Consider the following 25,416-nt stretch of genomic DNA (forward strand, 5'->3'; position numbering starts at 1 on the left):
TCAATTATCTCAGATACTTTGTATGTCAATTATTTCAGATACTTTGTATGTTAATTATCTCAGATACTTTGTCACAGTGACAGAAAGATGACTGACACACCCACATTGGTCAGAACAGTGGGTCGAATATGTGCTTACAGAATTAGAACCCAGCAAAGCAGATACATGAACAAGAAGATACAAGTATCCAGGGAGGCAGAAATTGCTATGAAGTGCCCAGGGAGCATCAGAAGCAACCAATTCTGGAATGGTAAGGAGCAGGCTCGCCCATGAACCTTTGCAGGGAGTATGTTCTTGCCAACCTTTTCAACCCGCAAACTCCTGGCCCCTAACACTTTGAGCAAATAAATTGTGTTATCCTAAAGTGGCTTATTTGTTGTGGTTTGTTACGGCAGCCATGAGAAACTAAAACATACTCGTCACCCTGTACACAAAGACCTTCCTTTCGAGTAGGTAACTCCTGCTGAAGACCAGTGTGCCTGTTTTAATACAGTAACTAAGAGCACTTCGGCAGTAACGTCAGTGTTGAAGAAGTTAGGCATCCTAGGTTATCTGGGAGAAGAAAGGCTAGATGGGACAGACAGACAGACAAGTGAATGTTCTAGAACACATGACTTCACGTTTCAGGCTCCCATTGGTATCATTGTAATTGTAGCAATGAGGGATAGGAGATGTGGTAGAGTGCACCTCACATTGAGTTACTGCTGGCCAAGGTATTAGAGAATACATTTTCTTCCTGGATTCATTTTCCTTGAGCGAGATGTATAATCCTGTTTGAAAGTTTGAACCACATGTGACTCTGAGCTTGCCAAGTCTCTACTCCCTCTTAATTTGGCCATAGTTTGTTAACCTAAGGCAACAGACATCCTCATCACCGAGGGGAGGTACACAAGACATATAAGGGTGTTAAGTTTGCATCCAAACTGGTCTATGCCAGGAGAACCATTTGCACATTTCTTAAGCCTACCAGAGTGTCAACAGGAAGAGGCCAGACACTGGAAAGGTGACTGTGAAGCCCTGAGAAATGTTTCCCACTCTGGGTTTCCCAGGGATACCCCAACACTCGGGGATGCTACAACACACTCAGAAGACCATCCGCACCCACTCTTTCAGAAACTATAGGTTTGTCCTCTCTGTTTAGGTCAGCATAGTTGACAGTAGCCTACCATGCTATTTAAGTGTAAATTAATTGAAACTAAATACAATTTCATGTTCCATTCTACATTTCCACTGGCCACAGTCGAAGACCAGCTAGCTCCATGCGGCTGCAGGATGCTGTAGTGGACAGTGGAGGTGGCGATTCTATATCACGTCAGGGTGTGAGTGCAACAGTACAGGGTAAATCCAGAGTTCAGATCTCCGAGGTCAGACAGCACCTCCCTCTCAGGGGCCACTTGCTCTCATAACCTTCCGTCCGTCAGCGAACACGGCAGGTAGCCCTGCCTGTGTCCTTATCTGAAGACGCATGCATTTAAACAGGAGGCCCTGCCTGGCAGGCAGTCTACACAGCTTTACAAAGTAAGCATTGCACTTCTAGCCCCTTGGTGGAGGATGTTATTTATTGTAAGACATCTTTCTTTCTTTCTTTCTTTTCTTTTTTTCTTTTTTTTTTATTAAATACGCTGTAGTACAAGAGACATCCCATGTCAGGTTGAGAGAAGCTGTTCACATGATTTACAAACAGGTCACATGATTTACAAACGAACTTTTTTTTTTTAAAACACTGTATTCGGGTGTCACTTTGAAATCAGCCAAGATGCAGTTAAGTCTCAGTAAAGCACTGGACCTCAAAACAGATCGCAAAATAAAAACAAGTAAGAACCGGTTTAATCATCGGCACAGAGACATCACATTTAAAGGGGACTAAATCAACTGAAAAGACAGAATTCTAAATACCAGGTCACCGATGAAGGGGAAATACATCCGCAGAGAGACGTTGAAATGAGTGTGTATGGCCCCGGTATATACAAGCATCGGTCTGATGCTTAAGCGAATGTAGGCATTCACATCTCTAGGCAGATTCGTAGGGAACTCGGGGAGCAACGTTTCCATAGGTCCATTCCTTAAGGGAGTACATGTCTAAGATTCACGTTTAACAACTCAGATACCTTGTGTTGAAAACACTTCCAGCCGTTGTATACATTTGAAGCAACGGTAAGTTACACAGGCCGTAAGATAGAGCCCCCACCCTCCCCTCCGTCAAGCTTCCCTTCTCCTTCTCCCATGGTTTTCCTTCCTGCTCAAACCGATAGCTACAAGGAGTTTGTGCCACTTCGCCGAGCTTGCCGGACATCCTGTCAACCTCCATTCGGATCGTTTTCTTAACTTACAGACCAAAGGAAAGAAAAAAAAAAAAAAAAAAAAGAACACGGACCTGGCCCAGAATGCGTAGGCTGCAAAATGACGTCCTCCTCTTTTCCCATCCCAGCTCCTGAGACGCACGTCAAGATGGCAGCGTAATTGCTTGGAGGTGGTTGTGAGATTCACAGTGGTTCACTTGCGACACATGGACGTTTATGTAAAAAGAGATTTTTTGTTTTTTTGCTTCGCGTTTGTGATGAACAGAACGTAAGTTGCTAAATCAATAAATACGTAAATGAATATAACGCCCGAAGGGAAAGAGGGGAGAGACCTAACAGCTAAGGAAGAGTCAAGAACCCTGGACTTTAGCAGCAGTGATGAATTCCAGCCCTGACAACAGTCACGCCTTCCTGCACTACTCTTGGTTCAACTATGAGTCCCTCCCACCCCAGTTCTTTACAGATAACATCTGATATCCGTGTATGAACGGTCACGACCTGAGTCCTCTACATTCCGGCTATACGTTGGGAAGAACTGGCTTTCACTGTGAACTTGGACACCTGGGGATTTGGGGCAATTAGCCATTCCTCTCTTGAGATTTCCTTTAGCCGCGATCCAGGGCTGCATGAAGGAAGGTCAAGTTTGGAAACTGAAGCCCTCTAATAGTGGATGAGGGATTTGGGGGCGGAGCCATGAGAGCACACGAGTCTGCGCCGCCATTTTAGAAATAAGACGCAACTCAATGCCAGGTAATGCTGGCAGTGCTGTTGGCAAAAGGAGAGCCTTAGAGAAAGTCTGCCCTTGACCAGGGACCCCATAAGAGGGTCCTTAAGAGGGGCAGCACTGCACGCCGCGTCTCTTGCTCGCCACGTGGATGAGGGGTGGCTTTGAGCTGCCCGTCTCGCTATAGATTCTTGGATGCTTTGCCATCTGCCTTGAAGACACTGGTCTCCCTACAGTCCTGTAGTTTGTGTCTAAAATGCTCAGTCTCCGAGAGCCAGGAAAGGGGAGCATAATCCAAACGTGCAAGGAGACGAAACCCACTCCTTCTTCCCAGGACGTGGACACCAGGAGACTGTTGGTCGGTATTTTCCCTTTGTAAAGAGCCAGAGAACAGACTCAGAGGAGAGGATGGCTTTCGGTCAGTTGTTTCAGGGGATGTGTGACTTTCAACCCACCTTCCATCACAGGACTGCACAGAGTCGAACGTGTGGTCCTTACCCACATCGAGCATGGAAATAGGAACTGCCACATGACGTTGGAAAGTTTTGGTTACTTAGCAAATATTAAGCAAATTATTCATATTGCACCCTACTTATAATTATTCTATTACCATGTGCCTATACGTTTATACATAAACACACAAACACACTACATGTGTGCATTTGTATATGTATAAATCAAGTGTTTATAACATATATTATGTATAATATATATATGTATATAAGTACATAAAATCACCACAAGCGGGGCTGGTGTGAGCACACGTGCATGAGTTCTGACAGAACCCTGGAGAGCAGTGTTTGAAGCGTTTTTTTCCTAAATGAGGCTGAATGTGACATTGGGAGTCAGCGGAAGCCAGGAGCAGAAGCTCATGACGTAACGTCTCATCTGTGTGCCCTCTCCCACCCTGTTTCACAGATATGCTGCTAGTGTGTTTCTTTCCCGGGGGTCTTGTTTGTATGTTAGCATATCTGGTGGGCAGACTTGGGTGAAGCCCACGATTGTCCTCTGACCTGAGTCTCTATTCCCTTGCCAAAAAAAGAAAAAAAAGAATAATTTGACAACATATGCAAAAAGCACTCAGAAATCATCAAGCAGTTGAGACATGGATTGGATGTCAAGACAGGGACCAGGGGAGGTTTTGGTTTGCTAACACCATTTTTTTTTTTTGTCCTATACGGAGAGGGATATGTTTTAGAACGAGAATGCTTCTTTTCTAAAACTTAAAATACCACAAGAAAGGAGATAGTAGATGAATAATGAAAATTCTTTTAAGGTGTCCTTGGCTCACCCGACTACTTCAAAAGCCATCGAATATCTTTAACACTCTGAGATCGGCACATATTCTTGAGACAACAGAGAGACTGGTGATAATAAGAATAATTGATAACTAATAATTAGTATAAATAACTGTAAAAATTTGCACTTGCATAGACACTTTCATTTTGAGACCTTCATGGACTTGCTGAAAATCATAAGGAATCTCTCTCTCTCTCTCTCTCTCTCTCTCCCCCTCCTCCTTCTCCTCCCCTCCTCCTTCTCTCTCTCTCTCCCCCCTCTCCCTCTCTCTGCTCTCTTTTGTTTGCCGAGGAAAATACAAAACTGGAATGGAATGCTCCCACGTCCCCGGTCCTTTGCCGTAAACCTGCGTGGCCTCTCTCACCTTGGCCTCTTACAAAGCTATCTCCTTTGCTCTCTGCTAAGCCTCTTGCAGCTTTTTCTCCCAGGGCAGCAAAGTTCACAGATCATGGCTGGTGGGCGCCGGAGGAGCGTGTACGAATGTGCCCTTGCCTTCCCGCCGCCTCACGGCTCCACGGTGTCGTCTGACAGAACCATGGGTCCTTTAGTGACATATACCTGGCGGTATATATCAGAGATATGGCTTTCGTTTATTATTGTACGTATTCTGGAGGGGTTGGTTTGAGTGGATCAGGAGGACCAATAGCTCCCGTCTCTCATGGGCCAGCGCAACAGCAAGGACCATGGCATCTGCCTCGTGCGACTGCCCACTCGAGTGGGCCTCCTGGGTTGCCGTCTGCTCTCGGTGAATTCGCACAGTTTTTAAAGGTTGGTTGTGAGAACCGGCTCTCAAAGTTTCTACTAGAAGACACAGTGCTCCAGAAATCAACGGGCTCAAATGAAACCCACGCAGAGCTCTTGCACCTTCGGAAATAAACACCAAGTAAAATGTCCTAAGGTGGATGTTGAGTCGCTCCCTTCCGATCTGGCTCCCGTTTATAAAGGTGTCAAGTTTATCGAACTTCCCCTCATAGAGGGGACAGAGAAATGGAAACGCTGGTCTCCCTCGGTCTGAATGACTACCCAGATAACTGTAAATTTCTATGTAAATTTGCCTCCCCCTTTTAGGAAAACCAAGGACCGTGCGAAGACGCAAATCTCCAGGCTCAGTCTGGGCACAGCCTCCCAGGAGCCATACAGTGTGTCAAGGCTTACGTTTTTTTTCTTTTTTGTAAAAAAAACCTTTTTAATGGAGTATAGTTAAGAAAACAGAATCCTGATAATGAGTGCGTTGGAATGAAACCATTCTCCCCGAAACAGAGCCCCAAGAGACTTGACCTGAGCACACTGAATGTAAACTCAGGTGGTATCCCAAGAGAGCTTCCCTGTCCCTTAGGGATGGCCTGTGCCTGTCCCCGCAGCCCGGTGGGTTTGAGGTGGGTGAAGATATGGAGGCTTCAGCAGACCCACTCACCCTTTGCCGCCTACTGGAGAGTGCTTCCAGCTACTGATCTGGTTACCTTCCCAAAGCTGCCTAAAATGAGACCTTTCGTGGATCTACCCCACTGATCGGGTACCACAGCCAGGACAGACAGCGGTTTCTGCACAGAGGTGCACAAAGGTATCAATTGACAAAGACCATGCACACTTTTGTTTGCACAGTTACAAGACAGGTGAGAGTGGAGGGGGTGGGGGTGAGAATTGCTGTGTGAGAAAGTCCAAGGTAAGAGAAACTTGCCTCCCAACTGAGGGTGTCTCCTGTCTTTGTCAAGGACTCGGTTTTTCCCGAAATCATATCTGAACAAGAATCTACCTCCTTCCATTGGACTTGACAAAAGCTCGGTAGAATAACCCGTGAGAAATGCATCAACTCTGTCACCGTGCCCGACCACAATGTCTGGATGTTGGACGTGCTGTCCGGGTCCCACAAGAACTATCTGTTTTTTTTTTCCATCGAAGGCCAGTATCTGTGATCGGAAACCGTGTCCATGATGCAGAGTTCAACATCCTGTGTCCTCCTCAGAAAGGTCCTCGGGGGTCAGTGCCGAACACGATCCTCCAGCCCGATGGCTGCTGGGTTTTCCTATGCAGGACGGACTCAGGCTGATCCAATGGCTTTTCTGTGTCTCGCTCCTGCCGTGCTTTATGGTAAAGCTTCTTTCCCTCTCTGGTTTCCATTTCCCACAGATAAAGTTTTCCCAGACTGTACATGACTTTCCCTTCTCATATACAGGCTAAAACCACCGGAAAACAACAAAGAAGAGAAATAAATAAATAAATAGATAGATAAATAAATAAATAAATATAGATAGAAGTGAATCCATAGAAACGCCCCGTGTCTGTACATCGGAAGTGACGGTTTAAGTCAGATGTTTGATTTTTTTTTCCCTTTTTTTCATCCACATCAAAGGCAGGAATACAACAAGGCATTGTTAGTTGTGGTGGGCAAACTGGAGTGTCTGCTGATATAACAAATCAGGTTTGTTAAGGCCTTTGTCTATGTACAGTGAATAGGAGTACAGAAGCCAGATCGGTCAAGGAGAGAGGCCGAGGACCGTGAAGCAGTGAAGACCAGTAAATAAATAAATAAATAAATAAATAAATAAATAAATAAATAAGTAAATAAATAAATGGAGAAGGGGCAAAAGAAAGAAACAAACCAAAGGGAGAGAAAGCGACAAAGCCAGAAGCGAGTCGATGCTGTCTGTGGATGGGGAAGTGCGCACTGCCTCACCCCGGAGAGCCGCTCCTTGTCTCGTTAACACTGTCAGAGCGAAGGACAGCAAGGTGGTGACATCAGCGGCAGTTAGGAGGTTCGTCGTGTCGGCCAGTCTGAGGGGTGCCTTGGGAAGGGCCGTCTGGGAGAAGAGGGGGTCTAGCCTAGGATGTCCAGGTAGACGGGCGACGCCTTCGCCAAGTTCTGAAGGAGCGTGTGGATGTTCTTGATGTTCTTCCTCGTGTGTGGCTCCCGCTGCCAGCAGCCCAGCATCAGCTCGTACACCTCCTGGGGACACGTGCGAGGCCGCTGAAGGACTCTGCCCTGGGTGATGCATTCTATCACCTGGAGGGAGACCGGGGGCAGGATTAGCAGGACCAGAGCCAAGCACTAGGAAGGCCAGGGCAGAAGGGAGGAGTCAGGAAGGACCTCTCCTTTCTCTTTGAAAGTCAAGCCTGAGCACAACGCTTATCTCAGGATAATCTGTGCTTATACGGACACTGGAGTGTGCTGATTAGGTCAGCACAATTAGCATGTGTATCTCCTTAACCCTTTACCAACAGAAAAGGCTTTCGTTTGTAGGTGTGGTCTTGCTATGTAGCCCAGGCTGGCCTTGAACTCATGACCCTCTTGCCTCAGCCTCAGAGGAAGCCCTGTCGCTGTTTTCTCACAAGGAGGAGAGCCACTATGATTTCACAAAAATATTGGTATAGGCACAGTTTATTCACAAATGGTCACCTGAATTCCACACAGAAAGCCCCATGTGTTCCGGGTTTTACTGAGTAAGGGTAGAGCCTGAGTTTTGTGTGACGTGAGGACTGACAGGGACACCCTGGCAGCAGAAGTGATTAGGATCACTGGATATCAGGGCTGGGTTTAAACACACATGGATGTGAGAGAGACTGGAAACACCTGACAGAGGTGCTACACGTCACACAGACGCGCTGCCATCTCTCGGTATCCACGGGCTCCAGACGTGCACCCAAACAGCAGCAGACTGGGAATCCGTGAGAACGACACCCATACTGGGCATGTGCATATGTTCCTCTTGTCATTACTCCCTAAACACACTGCATGCTTGCTATCCCCAATGTGTACTGTTGCTGTAGGCTGGAGATGACCCACTGTGTGCTTGCTATTCCCATAGTGTACTGTTGCTGTAGGCTGGAGATGACCCACTGTGTGCTTGCTATTCCCATAGTGTACTGTTGCTGTAGGCTGGAGATGACCCACTGTGTGCTTGCTATTCCTAATGTGTACTGTTGTTGTGGGCTGGAGATGACCCATTGTGTGCTTGCTCTTCCTAATGTGTACTGTTGCTGTAGGCTGGAGATGACCCACTGTGTGCTTGCTCTTCCTAATGTGTACTGTTGCTGTGGGCTGGAGATGACCCACTGTGTGCTTGCTATTCCCATAGTGTACTGTTGCTGTAGGCTGGAGATGACCCACTGTGTGCTTGCTATTCCTAATGTGTACTGTTGTTGTGGGCTGGAGATGACCCATTGTGTGCTTGCTCTTCCTAATGTGTACTGTTGCTGTAGGCTGGAGATGACCCACTGTGTGCTTGCTATTCCCATAGTGTACTGTTGCTGTAGGCTGGAGATGACCCACTGTGTGCTTGCTATTCCCATAGTGTACTGTTGCTGTAGGCTGGAGATGACCCACTGTGTGCTTGCTATTCCCATTGTGTACTGTTGCTGTGGGCTGGAGATGACCCACATGAAAGGAGATACCAGGGTGGCTTGGGGGATCGGACATTATCATTGGGTATTAGGAATTTGAGTGCTCTAAATTTGGTCTGGGGTTGTGTGTGGTTCTCGGAACCAATCCCCCCACGGATTTCAATGGGTGACGATATTTCGAAAAGAAATTGGAATAGGCAAACAGATTGCTTGAGATTTTTTCATTTAGTGGTTAGTGTTCTGGTAGAATCTGCAAAGGGGAAGGGCGTGGCGACTTCTCTGGAACAGTGCAGGAAGTCCGGCCAGACTGAGGAGCACGGGCCACTGAGGCTGCCCTTGATTTGTTGGACAGTGAGCAATGTAAAATCATCCCTCGGCCCTGTCCTTAGAAGGGGCGAGGCTGGGTCAGAAAAGGCAGTGACTCTCTTTCTCCAATCAGTCTCTGGGGAAGCTGCTGACTCAAACAAAGCCATATGTGGCCATGTCCTGGTTCCCAGCTCTCTCTCTCTCTGTCTCTCTCTCTCTCTCTCTCTCTCTCTCTCTCTGTGTGTGTGTGTGTGTGTGTGTGTGTATGTGCATGCATGCAGGGTGGGATCTCTCCCAGACAACTGCCCACCTCGTTGTTTGATAGTTGATACCAGGGCTGCTTGCCGTAGGTGAAGATCTCCCACAACACAACTCCCAGGCTCCAGACGTCACTCTCGGTGGTGAATTTCCTGTACATGATGCTCTCTGGAGGCATCCACCGGATGGGCAACATTGTGTGGCCACCAACCTGTCAGGGGAGGCATCAATAGGATGGTCAGTCATCTGGAACCAGTGTGGAGGGTGGCCACGGGGGAGGTGTCTCCCTCAAGGGGCGCCGAGGTAATGGAGTCGGAGGGTAGAGAATGGTGGAGACAACATTATAAATGTCATTTGCAGTTCTCCTCTTCTCGAAGCCAGAGGAGAGCAGAGGGCATTAAGTTGATGTCCATTTTGGATTTATGAAAGCCCTCATGCACTTTTTGGTGGGAGAATCAACCCATCCATTCATCCACTAATCAGTGTGATAATTTTGACCAAGGTAACAAGCAAAGGGTTCTTCATCCCAGCCTAGCGGTGCCCAGGATGGAAGTTAGTATTCCCATTTTACTGACAAACAACTGAGGTTTTGTATCGAGACTTTAGAGTCTCATCTACGATAGGGTGATGCAACTCACGGATAAATTTACTTTTCAAAGAAAAACACCCATTTTAGTAAAAACAGAAGCCCCAGTGTCACCTGGAGATAGCGTCTGTGCAACCACAGAAACTTGACTGACAGCCACCCTGGTACTACTGAGGCCATGGGCAGGGACACTCGAGGGCCTGAATTAGACATGGTTCAAGATGGACAGCTCCTGGAGGCACCGCCCAGCTTCCATTCTCAGTATGGGTTTGTGACTGTCTATACAAAGGAGATGAACCTGCCCATGGGTCTGCCATCATTTACTCTTAGGGCCATAACCCATGGGGCACAAATCCTGCCCAGCCAGGAGGAAGTACAGTGCAGTGTGGTGTAGCCTGACTGTGATTCCTCAGCTGACCGACCGCTCATCTCCACACTCAGAACAGACAATGAGTAACCGCTGAAGTTCACGGAAGGCCCAACATTTCCCAGTGCTCAGAAGGACTCATGGCCTGAGGGTAAATGAGGTTCCAGGACCTGGTGGCCTTGGCCACAGCAGAGTGAAGACTGATCTTGGACAGGCAAAGACTGGTTCTGATGCTTCCCAAGCCTGATACCCATCCTCCCCTAGCCGTAGTCCAGAAAGGTCTGAGAGCCCTGGCACACGCATTTTCCAGTAGCTCCTCATGTCACGCAGCAGTTCTGCCTCCTCCGTGCGTGGTGTTCTCTCAGAACACATTCTGAAAGCTTTCCACGGTTTACGGACGTCTGCCCTTTCCCCATCGAACACACGTGAGACTGCACCGCTGGTTAGCCTTGACACATGGGGCAGACAACTCTAAGGCCTGGCTGTCTCCCCTGGCCTTTCTCATTCACACAGCATAAATGTGCTGGGGACCTCATGAGGCCCTAAATACAGCTCTACATAGGACAGTGCTTAGACGGGAGGTCAAAGGGGTTAACCATCCCAGACCTTACTCTTGTCTTACCAACTGCAACTTTTCTTTACCTGATTAGTTTGCCTTAGCAAGTGCCAAGAGTACCTCAGTCTCCCTTGTGTGTCTGTCCTTATGTCTCATTACCATAAAAACCAGATCCTCCAGGGGTTACAGTGAACCGTTCAGAGTGACAAGTCACAATCTGTGGCTTTGTCTTCTGGCTGTGCTAAGTGTGTTAAGGCATCTGAAGGGGAGAATCTCAAACAAGAAGGTCAAGCATCTGCTAATATTTCCGGGAAGGCTCTGGGCTGGAGACGGGCACCTGTCTTTCAGTTACTTCTTCTGCAGGTCTTTCTGTAAGAGCCATTTATAAATGTGCTTCTCGGAAATCCTGAAAGGCAAAAGCACCAACTGCATGGTAGAGGAGCCAGCAAAGCCTGGAACTAGATGGGGGGGGGGATTTTAGTGGGGGAAAAGATATAATTGTTTGTTCTGTGGAAATACTCAAGTTATAATCCAGGTTGTGATCAGCGCGTGTTGAAGCATGAACCGAAGTGTCAGACTTTGCACACCAGCCCCGAGGAGTAAGAGCTGCCTCAGGGTCCTCGGGTCCTACCCCGCCAGCCTGTAGCTTGCCCTTTCTTGGAGACTGAAATCCCAGAGCGTGTTCAAGCATCTGAGAGGTTCAACAAATGGGAAGAGATTTAACTTTCCTAGTTACTGGAACAAATCAATGTGTATTTGTGGCCTTCTAGAGCTGGCCATCTATAAACTTTGGGGTGTGCTGATTTTGAGAGCTCTTCCACATTTTTTTTGTTTGTTTTTTTCTTGAGTTCCCACAATGCCATGCTGTATCCACCACCAATTTGTGATCAGAGGAGACTTTGATCTCCAACATGGACAATGCTGACCAGCAGTAACACTTCTCTGTGTCCTAGTTTCTCTAAATCATGAGAAAGAACCAACACACGGGACTCCCACATTCCTCGGCTGCCAGTGACTTCAAGGCTATGCCACATCTCCTGATCACGACATTTCTTTTCTGCTTGAGTTCTTTGGGTCAGATTTTTTCCCCCTTTTGTCTTTATTTCTTTGCAGGTTCTCTGTGGGGATTCCACATATGTTATGTAGAGAATGCTTTCTCCTCCTGTTTTCAAACGTATGAGTGATGGGATTTTCTAACAAGAGTTCATGCGGGAGGCACCAATCTTCTCAGCCCACTTAGAACAACCCGGCACAGCCCTTTGCAGCTCTTTCCTCAGAATTTTCAGGCATGCCACGAGAAGAGACCCACGAAAGAAACAGTCACCATGGCAGCAAATGACTGTCATATTTCCGTTGTAATCACTCCACGGCTTTTGGGACATACAGAAGTACAATCTACTCACTGTAGAGTACAGGGAGCCATTTGTTCTGAACTGTACTGCTTGGCGCCCTGCCCTCACATCCTTGCTTAAATGTTTGCAAGACTGAATATAGTTTTCAAGTATGGCACTGGGAGTCTGAATTTCTGCCTCTGGTTGCCCACTAGCCAGGGATGCTGGGAGATGCTCCAAGAGTCAGGGTGGGGCAGGCTGAGAGCCCTTCCCTGTGAGCAGGCGGGTAGTACAAATGGAGAGAGGAACCCTGAGACCAGTGATTTAGTAACTGTTTCTAGTTCCTGATGCGTTACTTACTAGCAACCACCCTGGGCTGGCTCCTGCTGTTCTGTCTGGTTAAATGCATTGGGTTAGGGTAGCCCTCGGATACTCCAGTTTGCTACAGTTCTGTAACTACAAACCACCACTTTGCATTGCTAATCATCCATTCCCAGATGGCTTCTCACCCTCTACAAAGAATCTCCATTCAATTATCCCAAAGTATCCGACAGGACAGCGGCTCTCTGGAGAAGATCTTGGTTTGCTTGCCCAGAGCCAGATACAAACCAATTTCACTTTGTTCTGATGGTTTTCTTGATGGCCAAACACATGTTCTATGTACAGTCAGAGAGCTGAGTCATGGATGCTCGCCCAGGGAAAACTTATTCATACTTTTTGCAAGGTCTGATCTCCCTGTAGCCAAGGTGGTTTTTTTTGTTTGCTTTTGTTTTTGTTTTGTTTTTTGTTTGTTTTTGTTTTTTAAGGTGGATTCACGCATCATTTTTTAAGGAAGCCTTCTTCTATAACTCCTTGGCTGTTCAGTGCCCTTAGTGTAGCTATGCGAACACATCAGATGCTGCCGACTGCTAAGGCATCATACCGTTCCTAAAGGAACATCACTAATAAAGTTAGTTGATGGGGTTGTTGGTGAGCAAAAAGTGGGCTTTTACAAGTGCTGCTGCTTCCGGACAAAGACTCACAGTATGTTCTTTAAGAGGGATTAGTATTCATTACTCTCTGTCCCAAGCACAGTTCCTTAAAACAAAGCCTTAGTTCAGATGCAGGGAAAGTCACTTTTATTTGTCATTTGTGCTGGGGGCGGGGTGATAAGTATTGGGTCGGGTGGAGAGCCGGCTCAAAGGTTAATAACTCATATTGCTCCTGCAGAGGACTCAAGTTCAGTTCTAGCCTGAAATTCCAGATCAAGAGTCTCTGACCTCTGTGAACGCTCATGTGTCTGTGCACATGTATGCAGATATACACACACAACTAAAGTAAATATTTTTTTTTCTTTTTTTTTCAGAGCTGGGGACCGAACCCAGGGCCTTGCGCTTGCTAGGCAAGCGCTCTACCACTGAGCTAAATCCCCAACCCCTAAAGTAAATATTTTTAAAAGGTTTAATTAATGAGATTCTTAACTTAAGACCATAGGTCTGCAGGTAGGGGCTCTCTCTAAGATGCCCAGAAACCCTGTTCTTAGAACAATGACCACACAGCATGGAGCTGCTCTTACTACAGGATTGGATGAATTCCATCAGAAAGGAAATCTAGGAAGATTGCTTGCTTCAAAATTGTGGGAGTAGTGATCATAACCTGGTCCCCAGGTCTCCACTCCTTCTAAGGCTGGAGCAAAAGGAGAGAGTCCAAAGAAGGCAATGAAACCATGAATCATAAAAGGAACCTTCAATGAAGGCTGTAAATCACTTCAACATGGCTAGACCAACAGAGCTAAGAGACGTCTGAGGCCCAAGGACAAGATAAAAGAGGCGAGCTGAGAACAATGCGTTCTATTTTTGAAGTCCATCAAGAAAGGCAGAGTCCCTCATGATTTTGATAGCGATTAACACAGAGTATCTGATCAAAATAAAAACCGCAGCTATGTTCTTGAGTTGACCCCCCCTAACTCTATCAACTTGAAAATTATTTTTTAAAAAAGAATGAACGAAACTCTGAAGAAAATAATAAAAGCAAAGCTCTTTTGAATAAGAATTCGTGATTTTACTGTTTTAAATCACAATCATCACAACTACACAATTTATTCTTTAAAGATATATTTATTTACACTTTATGCATAGTGGATGTTTTGCTCCCACACATGCCTTCTCACCGTGTGCATGCAGTGCCCGTGGGAGCCAGAGGAGGGCGACAGATCCCCTGGCTCTGGATTCACGGATGGTTGTGAGCTGCCCTTTGGGTACTGGGAACCACACCCAAGTCCTTTGCAAGAGCAATAAATGCTCCTAACAGTTCAGCCATCTCTCCAGCCTCCAAAATTTACTTCTTGCCTAAGAAATTCACGGGAGACAGTCTGTAGTCATTTGTCACTGTAAATTGTGAGAAGTTCTGTGTGACTTAAGTTCCTTCTCTCCATTCGGAGACTAAGATGTGGTGAAATTGAAGATGTTTCTGGTCAAGTGCAAATATAAACTAGTGACCGAAAGCGCTGTTCTACAACTCCTCTTCACGCCGACAGCCTAGGCTTTAATTCGTTCTTGCTTGCCTTGCACACACACACACACACACACACACACACACACACACACATTGTTGTCCCTGACAACAGTGAGTGAGGCATGCACAGCCCACTTCCTGCACTCTGGGAGATGGGAAAAGTGAAGCCATCAGCAGGGAGGCAAGAACGGACCAATGCCATGCTCCTTCTGAAACCACCGGGGTTCGAAGACAAGCGATGCTGACCTGGGGTCTTCTAAACTCGACCAACAAAGACCAATGATGCCTGGGGGCCACTTTCAGCTTGAGGCATTTACTCGCCAAGTGAGTGACAACTTGTTTAGAAACCAGACATTTGACTCCCTCAGAAACAAGCTGGCCAAAGGGCACTCCCCATTAAGAGACGATCAGCTGCCAGAGGCTCTTGGTTGCATTAAATATTGAAAGGGCTCCTGGACCTCCATATCACATCTGTGCATGACTGCTTCACTCCAGCAATGCCCCCACCCCTGATCTGTTCCTTAAAACATTAATACAAACTGGAAACATTAAGCAACAGTGGGCCTCATTTGCTTACCATGGGTGGCATCTGTGTTAGAAGGTTAAACACAGGAGAGCAAAGCAAGGTCTTTCCCCTGAAGAAGAACCTTGGGGGAGCCTTGTGGTTGGGCTGTGGTCTGTGACCGCATCCAGGAGAATGAGGGTTCTGTCAGGAAGCGTGAACTAGGGCTCCCATAGGGCTGGTGTTGAGTGATGGAATACTGCCAGGAGAGAAATTCCGCCCTTGTTTTTAACTCCTCAGGGAAGCAACCCCTGGTCATCCAGGAGAAGTTCTGGTGCCGGTCTGGCCACCATTCCCTCTCTTGTACATCCAAAACTGATTATAGCCAACCCTAAAACTGCTGATATTTAAAACCTTGAGTATCTGTGTCTACTTATTCACATTTATAGAAACAATCTGGTCATAGCGTAGTGACTTCAAGGCCAAATACCGAGAAGCATTAGTCAGAGAGGACGTCTGCAAACTTCTTGTGAACGATGGTGTTTTCCAAATGACGTTTTCACGGTTACATCGTCCTGCCGGAACAAGGCGGGCTATCGTCCGGATTGAAGAACGCCACACACTGCTGCCGCCGCCCTCTGACCCTCGGATGCTAGGCATGCTGAGGAGTTGCACCGCACCGTGTCACCGAGGACCTCTGACACTCGACAAATGGAGTCCGCTCTCTCTCCTCAGCACTGGCTCCCTTCAGAGGCCACTATGGTCCAGAGGAACTGAGCAGCTCTGAGAACTAGGAGGTGGGCCACTATGTCTGTGGCCTCCCATAAGATTATCGTGGTCCAAGTGGAGGCCTGAACTGCTGACCCCAATGTCCTGCTGACCCTGCTGGTCTCGCTTGCCCCACGGATGGCGCTGCCGCCATTTTGGATTGGGATCAGATCATTCACAGTGCAGGTGGTGGGCCAGGCTCTGCTCAAGTTCCCTCAGGTTAGCTAAGGGAGAGTAGGAAGACCCTGAAATGTCTTAACAAGATAGGACAAGACGCGGCGGCTACCTGGAGTCCCCATTACCTCAAGTAACCCGCAGTTTAGGGCTGACCTGTGTACCACCGGCCTGCGCACTGCACATAGTCTAAACGGCCTGAAGCTCTTGGTTTGAGTTGGTGCGGCTTCCTTCCTGTTTTGCATTTGGCTTTGAGGGAAAGCAGTATGTCTTCTCCCACTAGGTGAAATTAAGGGCTGGAGAGAAGGCTCAGTGATTAAGAGGATTTACTGGTTCCATTGGACCCGGGATTGGTTCCTAGCGCCCTCGTGGAGGCTTGCAACCATCTGTCACCCCAGTTCCAGGGGATCTGATGCCCCCTTCTGGCCAACTGTGGGCACTGCACATATGCACTCAACATTGAAGCAAACATCCAGCGTACACTTTGTTAAGCTCCATCTCTAAATGTTCAACGCTGCTAAACCATTTTTTCCTTCACGAGCATTGTGGTTTCCAACCAAACAGACCAAATGATATTTAGTGTAGGATGGTTTACGGTGAGAAGATGTAGAGGTACATATATTGGCAGTATTCTCTGTGTTAAGGTCACTGTGTTGTGGTGGCTTGGTGACGAATTCCGGGGTGAAGTGCTGCTATGAAAATAATCCAGAGAGGGTGGCATCTTAAAGCTTTCTACTGCTGTATAAAGCACCGTGACCAAAAGAGTCTCAGGGAGGGAAATCAATTATTCCCTCTTTCAGTTTGTAGTTCATTATCTGTGGAAATCAGGGTAGGAACTCCGGGCAGAACGCTGGAAACACTGACAGGAGAGGCCATCGCCGACGCTGCTCACTGGCTGCCCCTCAGGACGTGCTCAGCCTGCTTTCTTATAGAGCTAGGGGCACCCTGTCATTGCCCATCGTGAACTGAGCCCTCTGCATCCAACGTTAATTTAAAAAAATGCCTCACGGCCCTGCCTACAGGCCAATTCTCTCAGCTGAGGCTCCCTTCTCTCGGCGGACAAAGCTCCTAGCCTGGGATTCCAGGTAGCAAGGATTGTTGACAGAATAGAAAAGGGGGTAAGGTGGGCGGTGGAAGGCTTTTCCACGTGAGAGGCGTCCCTCCTGGTGTGAACCGAGTTTACTGTAATGAGCACACCACAGGCTATGAGTGAAGAGATACCACTATTAGCCCCAGGGTTAGTCAGTGCTGGAGACCCAATCGGAATCTACCTTCTGTCATGAAGTCAAGATGGAGATAATACACTAGAGCTAGATAAAAAACCATAGCCTCGTTCCTTTTACTGGGGAAGTCTATTTGATGCGGAGACTGAGCCATGCCCCCCCCCCAGTCTAACAGTAACAGGGGAGCTCTCTCTAGGAAACCCACATGTCACCTTGTCATGGCTATGGTCCTCTCATGGTACATGTGTGTATATATGATGCTTCGAGGTCACCATGCTGCATACAAGGGCTATCGTGAGCCCTATATGCTCTTGAGAATTAAGAGCATTGCTCAGTCACTAAGTGCCTGATTTGTGTGTGCTGTGCTCTGTGCTAACGACATGAACTACATCTACAGCACGCTGTCCCAAGTCTCTTTAGATCTACCTACAGAGCAAACGTATGGGTGAAAGTGTGTCATAGGTTACGAAGCTCAGCTATTTCGCCATGGGAAAGCGGGGCTCCGTTTGTGGTGCGTAGCTTTTCTGCTCACAGTGGTGATTTCTTTCTTTCTTTCTTTCTTTCTTTTTTTTTATCTCTATGAGAAAGCTATGTGGTACGGCTTTCCACTGCTTCCCACCAAGGCAACCCAATACTTCGGGAAGGAGAAAAGAGCGGAGGAAGCTTAGGGGCCCTGTGTGGTTTTTAAAACCATTACATTTCATTTTTAACACTTGGTGTAATTATTGAATTAAACATCACCATGCATCAAGGAAAACAGTGTTTGGTCCCCAAGTCCTAGTTAAAATGGAGGCTTTATATGCAGGCACCATATCAAACCTTTATCTTTCTGAGTCCCTGACCCGGGCATGACTCTCACTGCAGAAGCGAGCAGCCAGGCGTCCTCAGACCTGCTCCCTGTTCTGCTGCAGCCACTGCCTAGATGCTGCAACTTGGATCTTAAATGACTGGCAAAGGCCTGCATGCCACATGCATGGTCTCCAGCTTAGGATGCTCCTGGGGGGTGGAGGAGAGTAGTGACCTAATAAGAACCTTCAGGAGGCGGAGCCTAGGAAGGAGAGGTCACTGGATGTGTGCCTTTGAGAGGAGTGTTGGGACCCAAGACCTTTCCTCTCTTTCTATTTCCAGCTACTATGAGGTAAACAAGTGATCTTTACCACGTCTCCCTCCACGGTGTAGAAGCACACACCACAGACCACCAGCTGTTGGACAAAGGAACCCATGGACCAAACCTCTAAACCCATGAGCCAAAATAAAGACTCTCTTTCTACGTTGTTCAACTCCTGTGTCTGAGTCTGTGAGGAAATACAATTAGCATAAAAGGTGAATTTGGATTACTTAAGGGCTGCAAGGAACTTCATCGCAGTGAGAAAGGAGCAAACCTGTAAATCCACATCTGGCCTGCAACTCCCCACCAGGGTGAGATCTGAAGAGGCGTTAGATTTATGGGAGGCCAGCACCAGGCCAAAGCACACATTTAGGAAACAGCAACAAGACCGGACATGTACGTCTTCATCATACATAGACACACACTCACTAAATATTTATAAAGTACTGGTCGAGGTTGAACGCTGATGTTTTATGAAATAGCTAACATTCTGTATGATCCTTTAAAGTCATTTTACATAGGAAACAAAGTTTCAAGGTATGGAATTTTGCATTTTTGACGTTTATCGCTTAAAAAAGTTTTGGATTTTCCTCAAGCCAGACAAGATTCCAGCACGGAGTGGGGAGGTGGGCGCGAAGCCTCAACCTTCAGTTGAGGGGCAGTTGGCAACTGAAGGATGCTGGGAGAGAGAGTCGGTTTCTTTAAGGGCGTGGTCCTTGGTAGGCCCACCACATTTGCAGCCAACAGGCATACAGACCGAGAGAACACTGGCTGTACGTCATGTGCTGAGGGATGGATCTGAGAAGGGTGTGAAAGTGAGAGAGTGTGATTAAAATATATTGCACGGAGTTCTCAGAGAACTAATAAAAGCGGGGAGGGGAGACAATATCTTATTTTCAGATTTTCAGATCAGGATGTCCAACCTATATGCATGCAAAGCTTGCTGAGTCTGAGTAGTATTTAAGGTGGATTACTTTATATTAAGGAATTTCCTACAAACTCACAGCCTGTGATCCAGTAAACTCGTTTAGCCATTTACTAAGGAGGGGAACCAACACATAGAACTTCTACGTCAGCCCCCATAGTGAGGAACCAGGAGGACAAGGGGAGACAGGTGTTTTTGATCCACTGACTTTCCCTCTTGTTTCTGCCTCTCTGTATTCCTTCCCTAAGTACGCCAGGTCACATGACTAGCTATGCAAACCAGCTAAGGCCATCACCAGCACGTCTGAGCCCAGGGAAACAAGTCCCTTCTCTGACCCAGCACAGTCCACAATGGTATCATGACCTGACATCTGTAACTTGTGCCTTGCTTGGGAAGAAGTAGTAGGCTCTGGGAGGCAAAGTAGGTTGACTATGTTGACCCTCGCTCCTACCCCTAGGGTTATAGGGTGACCATCGCTCCTACCCCTAGGGTTATAGGGGGAGCGTGGTGCTATGAGCCCTCTCGCCCAGTAGCATGTATGTATCTGTGGTGGTTGGAATGAAAATGGCCCCCATAGGCTCATAGGGAGTGGCATTATGGGAGATGTGGTCTTGTTAGAGTAGGTATGGCCTGGTTGGAAGAAGTGTGGCACTGGGGATGGGGAAGGTTTTAGAAGCCCAAGCCAGCAACCAGCCCCTAACGTTGCTCCCCTCCCCCGCCTCCTCTCTTCCTGTTGCCTGCAGATTCTGTAGAACAGTCCCTCTCCAGCACTGTGTCTGCCTCTGTGTCACCATTCCTCCTGCCATGCTGACGGTGGACTGAACCTCTGAACTGTAAGCCAGCCCCAGTGAAATGCTTTCCTTTATAAACATTGTCATGGTCATGGTGTCTCTTCACAACAATACAACCCTAGGGAAGACAGCACCCTTCCACTTCTCGGAACTCAGAACTCCTAAGACTTTCTCCTTTGATTTTCTCTGGTGCTTCTCTCGCTCACTCCAGATTGGGAGGCCCTCCCTATACACAGCCTTATTTTTCTTGACTATTTAACCCCAATATTCTGCCAGGTGTGGGACCCTATCTCTACTGGGGGTCATCATTTCACCTCTAATACAATTGAGCTGACTCTGAGGAAGAAAGTTACCCTCTCTGCACCCGATGGATAGGAAGGATGGCCTGGTGCTGGAGTTCTTAAGGATCAGCCAGCATGCTTCCCCGGGGCCTCTTCCTTCCCAGGTCCTTTCTCGGTTCCTCAGATCACTTTCCTTCAGCTTCCCTCCCAAGCTCTGCCGTCATACATCGCTTCTGCTGAATCTTCTATTTAGATCCCTGGCATTTAGGATGCTATATTTGCTTGTTAAAGTCTTCTTGAATCCATTTACAAAAATAACTTCCATGAAACATATAAAGGTCTTTCGGTACGAGTCGCTCATCTCCGAACATAGACTCGGGGATACGGTTCTTTGCAGCCCTAAATTTGTCTTTGGGGATGGAGGCAAGGACTCTCAGAATATCGGGGTTGACGGATGCGAAAAAACCACGGCGAATTATTCAAAAAACCCCTGGGTAAGAGCACCATCAATCCTCAACCTAAAAATTAAAAAACAGCAGGCTACAAGATCGTGTACCTTTTTCATTGGAGATCTGTCTCCTGTTGACCCAAAGATTAAACTACACAGACACACACACACACACACACACACACACACACACACACAGACACACACACACACACCCTGCTGTGTTCTTTCAGCTACATGGCTGTAACAGTCCGCCAACTGATATGGCTGCTCGTTCCATTTTTCTTTGTGGCGCAGGGGATTAAACCCGGGAGGGGCCTCACAGATGCATGCTGGGTAAGTGTTCTATCGCTGTGCTGTATGCTGAGGTCCCCGTCTGACTTTTGCTTTCCACAATAACAGGAGGACACTCTCAGAAGAGGTGAATCAGACCTTGTCCTTTTCTCTTGACAGGTCTTCACCAGCTTCCGATGTGCTTGGAATACAATCCGAGCATGTTACAGGACTCCTAAATTCCTGTCTGGCACAGGCATGGCTCAGCTACATCTCTGACACCTCCCCTGACACCTGTCCTGGCTGGCTTTGTGTGTCAACTTCACACAGGCTGGAGTTATCACAAAGGAAGGAGCCTCCCTTGAGGAAATGCCCTCCATGAGACTCAGCTGTAAGGCGTTTTCTCTATTAGTGACCAAGGGTGGGAGGACCCAGCCCATTGTGGGTGGTGCCGTCCCTGGATTGGTAGTCCTGGGTTCTATAAGAAAGCAAGGTGAGCAAGCCAGGGAAGCAAGCCAGTAAGAAGCATCCCTCCATGGCCTCCATCAGCTCCTGCCCTGTGTGAGTTTCCAGTCCTGACTTCCTGCGGTGATGAATAGCAATGTGGAAGTGTAAGCTGAATAAATGCTTTCCTCATGACCTCTGCATCAGCTCCTGCTCCAGGTTCCTGCCCTGTGTGACTGGGCAGCTGACTGGTTAGCTCAGTGGAGCCGACTCTGGAGGCAAGTGAGTGGGCCCTAAGGACATAAGAGCTGCCAGGCTGACCCCAGCTCCTGCAGATGGCAGCATTCGGTGGTGTAGCCAGAGCAGTGATCAGCAACTTTCCCTGTTGGTGTGGATAAGGGAGAGACAGCATGCAGACCTGGGCCCACATCCAGGGCCCTGAGTTGTCCCATACCCAAATCTATATCATCTACAAATGGTTGGGACGTATGAAAGGGCTAGGCCTGCTGTTCCAGGGCTTCAGGTTCTCCATGACACAGGGCAACAACAGGATAACTGGGACAGGTCCCAGTGAGAACCGTCTTGTCACAGAGGACCAATGACTCGCTGCAATGAGTGTCTGCAAGTGAAGATGTGTGGACGGAGAGGTGTGTATACCGTCGGGCACACTGGGATGGACTGCAGTTTCCCCGACGGATGTTGTTTCTGCCTTGTTTCTCTGTGTGTTTTTTATTGGGGGGGGGTGACAAGCACAAAAAACAAGAATGAGGGGCCAGGAGATGAGGGGACTGGGGTGGGAAATGGGAAACTCACAAAGACTAAAATGTTCCTTAGAAAGATCAGGGAGTGCACGGATCAAACAGAAAGGACACTTGTCTGCGGTGTAAAGCCCACACGACTCCCTATAGCCGACCCTCTCAGGGAATAGGCAGGCTGCTTCTCAACTCATTCCTCAGATTCTGGGGCTAACCTTGCCAAAGGCTGTCACTGGTCTACCCGTGTGACAAAGGCACCGAGCGAGAGAACATAAAATGAGGGTGTCGGTTGCTAGGGAGACGTGTGTGGTGATGAAGATCTTGTCTTGTTGGACCGATACCATAGATAGATCCCAAGGAGTAAGATCTTAATGGTTTACAAGTCTATCAGACTCCATTAAAAACTATCTATTCGCATGTATATGCGTTCTGCCTGCATATGTGCATGTGTACCACGTCCAGGCAGTGCACACTGAGGCCAGATGAGGACAGGATCCCCTGAAGCTGGAATTATACATGGTGGTGAGCTACCATGCGGGTACAGGGAATTGAACCCAGGTCCTCTTCGAGAGCAGAATGTGTTCCTAACCTCTGACCCATCTCAAGCCCCAAACGCTGGACTCTTAATAGGCAGTATATAGAACAGGAGGGGTTTTGTAAGTAACGGGAGGGTTCACAGCTGATATGGAGTCTCACTTTGAGTGGTTGTAAAAGAGAACCTTGTGTTATCCAAAGCCTATTCCTCTAAAGAAACAGGAAGACATACTCATCCGTGGTTGTCGCCTTGTTCTTGAGCAGGTTTTTCTGCGAGCTAAGGAGAGGTTCCAGGAGGCGCTTCAGAAAGATTAAGTTAACTATGCCCGAGAACCCTGAGGGAATATGGGGGAAATTCTTTAAGTCGAAGACCAGGAGGCTGCAATGATTCTAGAGAGATCTACAACCTCTGCCAGGGACAAGAATCAAACAACGGTATTTTAATCAGATGACATCATGTGGTTCTGAACTGGAATGCCGTAGCATGGCGACATGTTAGAACATACGTGAGCCCTTCTGGTGGCAAGTATCTTTCCTTGGTGCATCCTTGTATCCAGTTCTGAGAACTGAGTTCATTTGCTCCAGGAAGCAGAGTTCAAGGCTAAGACTTAGCTGCCCCAGCTCCCCGGAGAGTACAAGACCAAGGAGACAAGAGCGAACAGGACTGAGGCGAGAGGCATCGCATTAGACATTAGACAAAGGGGGTGTGAGACTGGGAGACAGCAGGCGGGGCTGGGGAGAGAAACAAGTCGAAGTTAGTGTCTGTCACTTGTCACAGCAGACCCATAGTCAGACATGGCTGAACTCTCTGGTGCTTCTGCCCTCTCCAAGCTGTGACTGGTTCAAGGATGGTGAGCCCAGGGTTGGCCACAGGAAAAGTGACTCAGGGTCTGTCCATGTTCAGCGTGACACCAGGGCAAGTGAGGTAAGGTGCCCACAGAGACTTGTGGGAAGCCGACGAAGGGTCCAGCATCATCACAACCGATTAGCCGTTGTGGAGGTCACAGGCGACACAGCAGCCACATAGGCTAGGCGTAAGGCCAGAAAAGCGCTGGCCATTTACCTGGGATCTGAGGGCTTGGCATAGGGGTGAGGTGGACTTTAAGCTAACTCCAGTCCAGGCTGAGGCATAAAGAAGTTAAATACTGTCTTAAAGTGGGGGAACAGTTAAGTTGAAATTCTGCCAAGAGGAGTAGGGACTCACCAGTGCGTGACGTTTAAACTCCTAAACAGGCTCCTAACATCTGGAGGCTCATAACGTCTCCTAGGACCCAGATAACATGGGTAGACTTTGACTTTCAGCATGTGGTAAGTTCTCTTCAGTTATATTCTGTTGGGGTTATAGACACAGCAGAGAGCATCTCCACTTTCCATGTGAAAAGATGAAAAGGTTGTTTTGCCCACCTGTGCCCTGCCCACCTGTGCCCTGCCCACCTGTGCCCTGCCCATCTGTGCCCTGTGTTCCCTGCCCACCTGTGCCCTGTCCACCTGTGCCCAGCCCACCTGTTCCCTGCCCACCTGTTCCCTGCCCATCTGTGCACACATATGCACATATGCCCTGTCCAGAGTTCACTGTTTCCTGGAGAGGAATCAAGTCTTACTTTCCCCCATCTCTCCCATAAGAGGCCTCCATCTCATGCTTTTAAAATATTTATTTTTGTTTTATATATGAGTGTTTTGCCTGCACGTATGCCTGTCTACCACACATGTACAGTGCCTGTGGAGGCCAGAAGAGAGAGAGAGGTTTCCAAGGGAGTGACTGATGGCTGTGGTACTGCCATGTGGTTACTAGGAACTGAACCCCAGTCCTCTGTAAGAGCAGCTGGTGCTCTCAACTGCTATCTTCCCAGCTGTAGCTTTGATTTTGTAAGTGTGGCAGAGGGGGAAACTATGACGGAGGTCCTGTTCAGCCCCTGGGATCGACGCCTCCCAAGCTGTGTGAGCAGACTTCAGAGGCCGTCGTCGACACAGTAATGGGAAGAGGCCTGGGGCTTTAGAAGTGCAGTTTCCTGAGTTAATATTTCATGCTAAATCTATTCCCTCTTTTGACATCTTTATGACCTGTGTACATTGGTCTCATATGTTCGTAATAATGTTCCAATTGAAAGAGTATTGTGATCACTTCACAGTTTAAAACAGTGCTCTTTGTCAAGCCAGTTTAAGCATCGTGTTACATTTGGGGCTTGTGGCCAATCAGATACATGTTCCTTTTAAAGATCACTCTTCCTTACTTTCCCAGGATTGTTCTACTTGGAAGGACTAGAAAGAGTCTGTTGGCTTTATCTGAGGATCTCGAGGGTTGCTCCCATATGTTTCTTGTCCTCTGTTAAAGAGTGATTACCTTTGGACAAGTGGGTGTGAGATATTGAGTTAAAACCTTGAGTCTGGAATTATTAACCTTCCATCTGGACCTGGCCTGCAGTTTCTGTATCGTTGTCTAGACGAAGGTGGTACGTCTGAGAGCCTGAAACATGGCCATACAATGGCTTCTTCTGGACATCTGTGTTAGCTCTTACAGTAAGCCAGTAAGCCTAAAGCAGTGACAGCCACTGCGCATAAGAAACTGGGGCTCAGAGAGGACCTGTGGCTTGATCCACACTGGGCAGGACCAGCTGAGCAGCCTCTGAGCTCC

At 47.8% G+C, this 25,416-nt stretch overlaps 1 protein-coding gene across 4 annotated transcripts in view; it reads right to left on the reverse strand.

Moving 5' to 3' along the window:
- Nucleotides 1-5,079: 5,079 nt before the first annotated feature.
- The window catches only part of Ntrk2 (neurotrophic receptor tyrosine kinase 2), a 314,316-nt gene continuing 293,979 nt past the window's right edge, over nt 5,080-25,416 (reverse strand). For all 4 annotated transcript variants that reach the window (XM_032885280.1, XM_032885279.1, XM_032885278.1 and 1 more), the window contains 2 exons: nt 9,278-9,436; nt 5,080-7,324 (listed from right to left, as the gene is read on the reverse strand). In XM_032885280.1, coding sequence (XP_032741171.1) covers nt 7,139-7,324; nt 9,278-9,436 — 345 coding nt within the window. In that variant the 3' untranslated portion in view covers nt 5,080-7,138. The remainder of the gene's footprint in view (nt 7,325-9,277; nt 9,437-25,416) is intronic.

Source organism: Rattus rattus, chromosome 14, assembly GCF_011064425.1.
Source record: "Rattus rattus isolate New Zealand chromosome 14, Rrattus_CSIRO_v1, whole genome shotgun sequence".
In the NCBI taxonomy this organism is placed as follows: domain Eukaryota; kingdom Metazoa; phylum Chordata; class Mammalia; order Rodentia; family Muridae; genus Rattus; species Rattus rattus.